The sequence below is a fragment of the Diachasma alloeum genome, unplaced genomic scaffold (genome assembly GCF_001412515.2).
Source record: "Diachasma alloeum isolate Michigan unplaced genomic scaffold, Dall2.0 Dall_scaffold_00295, whole genome shotgun sequence".
Taxonomy (NCBI): Eukaryota; Metazoa; Arthropoda; class Insecta; order Hymenoptera; family Braconidae; genus Diachasma; species Diachasma alloeum.
In genome coordinates this window covers 625,756-635,031 of record NW_021680434.1, presented here as the reverse complement: position 1 = coordinate 635,031, position 9,276 = coordinate 625,756, and the positions used below count along the sequence as shown (strand labels likewise).

The window sequence follows — 9,276 nt, the reverse complement described above, 5'->3', positions numbered from 1 at the left end:
ATATATATATATATATGACGTGAAAAAAAATTTACCACTGAAAAATTTGAAAATGCCGCGTGTTTTTTTTTTGTGAATAACTTCGTGTCACATATTGACTAATCAGAATTAAGGGTTAGCGGTCAGGCAGTTTCGAGATATTTCGATATCTTCACGTTTCACGACTTCACGTTTCTTTCATCTTTAGTAAAATAGGATTATCCAAAAGACAAGCTAGAAAACTAAAGAATCCTTGAAATATGTGGGAAAAAATAGGAACGTTATGAAAAAAAAAAATTTCGAACCCAAAAATGGTCGCAATAGATTGAAAATTTGTAATTGAAATATCGTTTTTTCATTCAGCGATTGGTTTTCTGCGTGAGAACAATAGATTCCCCTTCGTCTCACCTCCCACATGCCCACCCCGGGACTATGAAAAAAATGTTTTTTCAGAGGTATTTAAACTCACCAATTTTTTGCCTCTGGTTTTTTCATCAATCATTCAATTCGAACAATCTCCCTCGATTCATCGACTAACGGTATAAAAACGGGGTTCAGCCTTTGAGTTACGTTAGAACGTTAGATCAAGGCAATTAGGATGAGTATGTGACCAAACATCAGATCTTTTACGGTTACGTAACGTAAATCTTGGGGAGTTGAAAGCCCATGCGTCGGATGCAAGACAACCGTTCGATTTCCATGAGCCTCACGAGTTGAGTTTCTCTCGCGTAGAGTATGATGACCAGTTATAAAACGCACTGGGGTCCAGAGTCGTTGGCTGTCACATGTGATGGAGTTTCTTCCCACTGATTCGACCTTCGGGGGGGGATTGACGAAGGAGAAAGTTCTTTTTTTCGGGCTTGGTGGACATTGAGTGAATTCCTCGACGCACTCGGATAATCTTGAATTTCTAATTTTTTNGGGGGGGGGAACCCGGATTTACACGATTACAACATCTACCGAAAATAATCCTCACTATTCTGATGACTGAACATTTATTAGACGATTATGAAAGAGATTTTTCCCTTTTTGAATTTTCTATTGAATATTTCCATTCATTAAATCCAACAGAAAACGGAATTTCCGAGAAATGATTTCGGGATGGAGTGGTCTCAGGAAAAAATGTCATGTATATGATTTGTGGGGAATTGAATTTTCAATAAAAATGTTTCCTCACATATTTCCCTAGAACCACTTGTTATCGAGATAAAAACTAATTATTAAGAATAAACTTGTCACACAAAAAAGTCTCATTGGGTTTAATGAATGCGGTCTTCATGTCATTTAGACAATGTTGAATTTCTCATTTTTTGTGGAGAGAGAACCCGGACTTCCACTATTACGACATCTACTTTAAATAATCCTAACAATCCTACTCACTGAAAATTTATTAGGCCATTATGAAACAAGAAAATTCAGTCGTAACTCAAAATCAACGATTCTTTAATCGTTGATTTTGAGTTACGACTGAATTCCCTCTTCCGTTGATGTATAGGGGAAAATTTGGTGTTAAATGATTCATGAAAAATTTCTGTTCATTAAATTCAACGAATACTTATCACGAAGACGACTGATTTTAGAAAAAAATGTTGTAAATGTGCAACAAACTTTTTCCATTTTGTTAAATAAGAAATTATTTCCAATTTCCAATGAAAATATCTTATCGCGTTTCCCCCTAAAACTAGTCATTATTGAGATAAAAAAACACATCATTAACAATAAATTTTCATTTTCAAATAATCGAGCAGAAAAAAGTGTTGTTGGATTTATTTCAACTAGACAATTTCGAATTCCTAATTTTTTGTGGAGGGAGAACCCGGATTTCCACTATTACAACATCTACCGAAAATAATCCTCACAATCCCGATGACTGAGCATTTATCAGGCGATTATGAAACAAGAAAATTCAGTCGTAACTCAAAATCAACTATTTTTTCCTTCTTTCGTTAATGTTCAGGGGAAAAATTGTTGTTGACCGTTTCATAAATTTCCATTCATTAAATTCAACAAATATTTTGTCATCCAGTTGAATGAGAAATTATTTCGAGAACGAGCTGTTTTCGGAGAAAATATCATGCTTATAATTTGTAGAGAATTGAATTTCAAATGTCGAGATAAAAACCCATCATTAACAATAAATTGTCATTTTCAAAGAATCGAGTAGAAAAAAAAAGTTTTGGATTTATTCCATTCCGACAATTTAAAATTTCTGAATCTTTATGATGCGAAATTCTTCACAACCCTGATGACTGAAAATTTGTTAGATGATAATGAAACAAAAAACTTCTCCCATAATTCAAAATCCACAATTTTTTGCTCTTCCGTTGATATTGAGGGGAAAAATAATTGTTGAAGGTTTCACAAAAAATTTCCCTTCATTAAATTCAACAAACATTATCAAATCCAGTTAAATGAAAAATTATTTCGAGAACAAGTGGTTTCCAGAGGAAATATCATGCATATAATTTCTAGAGAATTGAATTTCAAACAAATATGTCTTCTCACATTTCCCATTAAAACCACTCGTTATCGAGATAAAAACCCATCATTAACAATAAATTGTCATTTTCAAGGAATCGAGTGGAAGAAAAAAGTTTTGGATTTATTCCATTCCGACAATTTAAAATTTCTAAATCTTTACGATACGAGATTCATCACAACCCTGATGACTGAAAATTTATTATTTATGATAATGAAACAAAAAACTTCTCTCATAACTCAAAATCAACAATTTTTTCTTTTAAAATTTTTTTTCTCCATCAACATTTTTTTTTATTGAGGGGTAAAATTGTTGTTGAATGTTTCATGAAAAATTTCCATCCATTAAATCCAACAAAAGTCGCTAATAATCCCGGTTTTTGTGTTACTCACGCAAAACGCCTCGGGTATACAAGAAAATGACCGGAGCCCAGGTAATAGGACACGCACTGTTGAACACGTGCTTGGAAATTTCCCAGGTATAAGTGCATCTTGAGATACGTCTGGAAGGGACAGCCCGCGTCCAAAAACATGCCAAGCCAGAGGCCAAGAGACGCGCATAAATTAAGCCCTCCAAAAGGCCCCGCGGGCCTGCATCACAAACCCCCCAGTATTTTCTTTTTACCGAGAGATTTCGTATGGAAATTCTCCCGTGTTTACGTCGATGGTTATCGGCCACGGCATTGACTGTAGAACTCACGTGTCTCGAATTATTATTTTTCTCTCAATATGTATGAAGAAAAGACCCGACGGAAATTGAATCCCTCTGCGTATCAGATTCAATTATTCCTCGTCCCTCGCTCTCAAAATTGAATTTATTGTTGATGTCTTCTGCTGTCTGTTCAGCTGATCTGGACAACATTGCGACCTGACATTAATCTCAATGTTCTTCCATCCAATCATGTATCCTTCCTTAAAAAAGGGCATGGGCGTGTCGAACGAATGGAGAAAGTAAGGCGGTTTTCATGAGTACAATCGTCTTGCGTCGAATTTTCATGAAGCCCGCCTAGCAAACAAAAGAGAATTGAATATCATTCTATGAAACATGAATAAACGAATCATAATTATCCAAATCATTTAGGTCAGTGGAAAACAGAATAATTCGACTTTCTTAATATTGCGTTTACTAAGGTTTTCTTCGAACAAAGTTGATTAGAATTAATAGCTAGAATCATGAGATTATCTCACATTTTTGACGTTAAGGATAGGAGAATCTGAATGCAATACAGTGAAAATGATGATCGATTCTTTCACTTTGAACAAATAATATTCATATCCAAATACAAAATTTCTGATATGAATAAACAGAAGCTGTGACTCAATATTCCAAATGAAGTTTTAATTTTTAATTTGGTGCTGAAAAACACGAGATGACAATATTCTAAGCACGGAATTATATTGATGAGATGAACAACAGATTAATTGAATTACCGTGTAAACTAACGAAAAATTGATAACAGTGTGGGCACGCACTTTTACCAGAGTATCAACAAACATTGAATTCCAGAAATTCACACTCCAAAGTGTGTTCTAGAAGGAATTTAATTGTAATTATGATTCAAATCTTGTTCAGTGAGCAGAGGAATTAGAACATGAGCAAAGCCTTCATTGTGTGATGCTCGTCGGTCGTATCGCTATTTGAAATGAGAATGGTTGTAAACAATTGATTGAAAAGAGGAGTACCGAATCTGACAGGAGAAGGGCATCAAACATATTTGATGTTCGTATTTCATCACCTGTCAGTCGAAAAAGTTATGAAACTTCTTTCATCAATTAAAGCTGAAAGGATCTTCGGAGAGCGGTCCAACGCTAGATATAATCTAGGCTAACGGCCGCTAGAACTACCGTTCAACTGACAATCCACCTAATGCAGCGTAGCGTTAGAAATTACAGCGATTTCAACCTCGTTATGTGCATCAACAGTTATTAACTCTTGCCAAAACATTGATCCAATCGTATTGTCTTTGATCGTCAATATTTCAAGAACCGCAGAGTCGAATTTCTCGTTCTTTCTTTCGTTTTGAAGGCATTTTTTCAAGCTTTAAAAAGAGATTCGACAAGTTCAAATCGCATCGTTTAGTCAGAAGATATTGACGATTGAAGACAGCGATTCGTACTCGTTTCGAGAGAAACTCTACAAATGGTTTTAGTTTCGTTTTATACAACCTTCGAAATAGTCTCACATCTCGACTCCACTCTTCAAAACCATGGACTATCCGTCGTTAATCAACTCCGTGAAAGAGGTTATGAAACCCTGAACAACCCGATCTGATAACTATCTTTACTGCCGTCCTAAATCCGTTCATTATTCCAAAAACTCCGAAAAGTCGCTTGTGGGGAGTTCGTATCGAATCAGACAAAACTTCACTCTCAACTGGAACCATTCGGCAATCGACACCCCGAAGAAAGAAAAAGGCGCCGAGAAACTGTACTAGAACCCGCCAAGGTAGAAAAAAGGTAGAGAAACCCATAAAACCATTGGGATTTTACGATCCACCCTCAGCAACCTTTCTGATTCTCTTCTACCTGCTAACGATAGCTTAACGGTTCTCTCCATTGTCCCTCCAGTTTCCCCCTGAAATCCTCTTGGAAATACCCATTTTCATCTCTAATGACAATCCCAAAATTTTACACAGTGCATTAAAGGTGCAGTGGGTAATGGAATCATTAGAGTCATTAGGGTAGTATTACCTGCAATACTGTTCACCTGTAATTTTCAAGACCACTTATACGACTTCAGCGGTGAAGGAAGACGAATCAGAACTTGTTTACGAAGTATTTATCAAAAAAACTTCATCAGGAACTGACGACATAGTAAAATAAAGTCATCCCTGAGTGTCAACGACAAAATCATTAATCGCCAATCGTTTTCTATGATTTCAGAACATCTCGTTTTTGTCTATAATTATTATTTCAGGGGAAAGTATAAGCCATGTGATGTGATTTATTCGTGCTTCAGTTGTCTCGATTTATTTCAATTATTTTCAATTTTCAATAACGAAAGGAGTAGACCACCGCCAATTAGCGATTTCATCTCTCATTACTATTATTTTTTTTTTGAATAGTGAAGAGCAAAATGGCAAAGTCAATTTAATCTCCGTCTATTGACGCCACTAATGATCAATTAACAATTACGATTAATTAATTGTAACAATTTTTTTTCTATTATCTAACGTCTAATTCTATCCCACTTGTTTTCTACTCCGCACGTCATGTCTTTGGATAATTTTTTACATGAGAACATAAATCCATCGATAATTGATTGAAAAGGCTCCATCTCCCGTCAATTTTTTGTTCATGAAAGTACATAAATATGAATGATTTCAATTTAGGGCTGTCTCCAGCCACAATTTAATTATTAATCACCGAATTTATCGTCTTTATCTATTTAACGATTATTTAATTTTGTAACGCCCAATATTATATATTGATATATATTATATATCCCTTCTGTTTATCACAAATTTTTCCTTAATAAATCGACAGAAATGTTCATTCTCTCGCTTTCTGTGCGTCTCAGAAGACAACATTCACGAAAATGAAAAAAACAAAATGATGTATCGAAGAATTAACGAGTAATTAATTAACGTTGATAGCAAACGACCGAGTCGTAATCTAAAGCAACAAAAATATTAATTAAAATGTATATTTAATGAGAAATTGACGAAGAATGATAGCGTGTGAGAAAATGAAAATGCGTCGAGCGCAGCACCTTTCACATGAGTATGATGTTCAATGTTTCTCAACCACAAGTCCCTCGAAACAGTCAAAGAAATGCAACTGCAGTTGATTAATCTAATTCGTGTAAAGGCCGAATCATAAAGAGAAAGATAATCTTTCTCGATGAAAACAGAATTTCATCAAGAACTCATGACAAACTGAAATGAACTCAGCCTCCTCTCTGAAAAGACCCCCAAACCTTCGAATCTAACCGACAAACTCATGAATCCCCGCTGTTTTTTTCTGCTTTCAGAACACTGGACAATCGAAACCAAAGGAGTCCAACCATGCTGGTCACACTCCCCTCCGTCGTAGCTACACCTCCCTGGTGACCCTCATCGAGCAACATCGTAAACTCGATCGCAGCGTTAGTGAGCCAACATCTCGCTACAAGACAGAGCTCTGTCGTCCATTCGAGGAGTCCGGTGCCTGTAAATACGGTGACAAGTGTCAATTTGCTCATGGTTACAGTGAACTGCGTAATTTGGCACGTCATCCAAAGTACAAGACCGAATTGTGTCGCACATTTCACACAATAGGCTTCTGCCCATACGGTCCACGCTGTCACTTTATCCACAACTTTGAGGAAGCGAGGATGCACAATCAGAAGGTGAGCGCACAGTTGGGCAGTACACAGCCAAATATAATGGGTCTGAGTCCACTTCTGAGTGCAAGTGCAGCAGCAGCAAGCATCAATATGAATATATCCCTGCTGGAGCAGATCACAGCTCCGCAGGTGATGAGCAATCCTCCACCCCTGATAAGGGCAAACTCTCTGAGCATAGGCACACACCAGACATTTACAAATCCACCGCTACTCAGAACAACATCGTTGAGCCTGACAACACCACAGTCTCACAATCTCCACAATGTTCATCACAATTCGGTTATCGGCGCAGCAAGACCCAAACCATTGAATCTGAGCCCAACATTCTCACTTGGCAGTACAGCTGACTCAGTGTCGCCATCCTCAAGTCTCAGTCAATCGCCGACAAATTCAATGGCTAGTTTCTTCAGCGATGATTGCTCATCAGCACCAACTACAGCCTTCAGCTTTGGCCAGGACTTTGGATTACTCCAGACGAGGCACACACCGAGCCCACCGAGTGGCAACAGCCCAATATCTGATGATCTTGCACCGAGAACACCGTCTCCATTGTCACCCAATGCTGAGTCTAGGCTTCCTGTCTTCAACAGGATCAGCAGTGTCATCGGGGACTTCGAGGGTCTCAAGATCTAGAGGTCTGTTTGACGGAGAATTTCAAGGTTGACACCCTTTCTTCATTGCTCTTGATTCTTGAAGGATTCAACAGCGAAGCTGCACAACACCGGAGATTATTGTGCTTTTATCTCGAGAACGAGTGGTCGCAGCGAAAAATCTGTTGAGAACTTTTTTGTAGATCAGGAAATTTCCGGTGAAAAAGGTCCTGACACTTTTTTACGTACGGCGACTCGTTCCGGAGATAATTTGAGATTTACGAGTTTGGCTTTTGCAATTTCGCTGGTGAATGCATTCGTCAACGATTTATCATCGTTCATCGTTTGATTTTTTGTAAAGACAGTGTGACCCGGTAGTTTTAGAATTATTATTTACATTATTTTTTTTTTCGTGATTCAGCGACAATCACGAGCAGGTGAGACGTTGCAATATTCCAAAATAAATTGGGAAGACGATTACCGGATTTACTCGTCTTCCCACGAGCTATTTGAAAATATCTCAGTTTTTCTTTCTTTCATTTCTTTAATATTTCAAAGTGATAATGATGGAGTTGTCGAGCTGTCGATGATTTATTATCAAAGATTGGGTGATGACGTGTGCGATAATTGTGAGCGAGAGTAATCATTACTGAGGTTTAGAGTCTAGGGTAGATTTTACCGGCTAATTTAGTAACTTTAACTGTCTTCCAATGGTTTATTAATATTTTTTTTTTGCTTAGTGAGAATGAATGTGATTAAAATTATGAGAACGAGGCAGAATGGACGCGATGGATTTTTAAAAAGACGAGAATTAACTCGGAAGTTACTTCATTTGATGATTTTTTTCTCGGCTCTTTTAAGGCTTCACTTTTCCATTTGTTGACAAATTGAGCTTTTTAAAAATCAGTAACGCACATTCGAGGGAACGTTTGGGTTTCAAGTGAAAAAACGAAGAGCAAAGGAAATTTCAAAACTCATTGAAATATCACTTTTTCTCGTTGTTCTTTCCCTTTAGTTTAACAATGATGAATTTAATGGAAAATGGGGGAAAAAAAAACAAAAATGTGATATGTAACTATTTGCAATAGAAATATTTACGATTAACAGACATTCTATTATTAATAATTCACTTAAGAGCAGAATTGAAAAATTTATTTGTTGAAAATTCACGAGCAGTTTGTTTTTTTTTTAAAGAAAAATTTTCAAGCATTTTCTTTTTTTTGGAGATTGAGAGGAAGAGAACGGCGGAGGTGATAGGGCTCGGCCCGCTGCTCATATTTCTCTTGATTCTCATTAATCACGTCATCTTTGATTTCAATAATTATTCTCCGTAATAAATGCACGACGTGGTACATGAGACATTGAGAAAAAAAAACACAAAAATAATAATTGAAACATACTATGAAAATACATTTTGTAAATATATTTCCTACGATTTGAGGAGAAACAATGAAAGTTTTTTTCGTTTAATTTATAATTTGAGAAATGTTATTATAGATTTAGTTTATTTTTTATTATTAATTAACTAATACTGTGTACTATCCTGCGATAGATGAATTAAGGGAGAATTATTTCAGATAAAAATGGGGGAATATATATATTTATCGAGACTCCTGCGTTGCAATTAACTATAATTTCTTATTTTGTTTTCTTAGATTTTTTTTTCTCCATTACTTCTCAGTAGTGAATCATCTCGTTTTTTTTTCCATAATTATTATTCAAGGGAAAGTATAAGCCATGTGATGTGATTTATTTGTGATTCAGTTGTCTCGATTTCTTCCAATTATTTTCAATTTTCAATAACGAAAGGAGTAAACCACCGCCAATTAGCGATTTCATCTCTCATTATTATTATTATAATTTTTTTTGAATAGTGAAGAGCAAAATGGCAAAGTCAATTTA

The 9,276-nt window shown here is 36.2% G+C and overlaps 1 protein-coding gene across 1 annotated transcript in view; it reads left to right on the top strand.

Annotated features, from left to right (window-relative positions):
- Positions 1–8,477, top strand: part of LOC107039295 (protein TIS11-like) — an 18,772-nt gene extending 10,295 nt beyond the window's left edge. Inside the window, exon 2 of the mRNA XM_015258847.1 lies at positions 6,431–8,477. Within this exon, the coding sequence (XP_015114333.1) occupies positions 6,431–7,417 (987 nt within the window). The 3' untranslated portion in view covers positions 7,418–8,477. The remainder of the gene's footprint in view (positions 1–6,430) is intronic.
- The last annotated feature ends 799 nt before the right edge of the window (positions 8,478–9,276 follow it).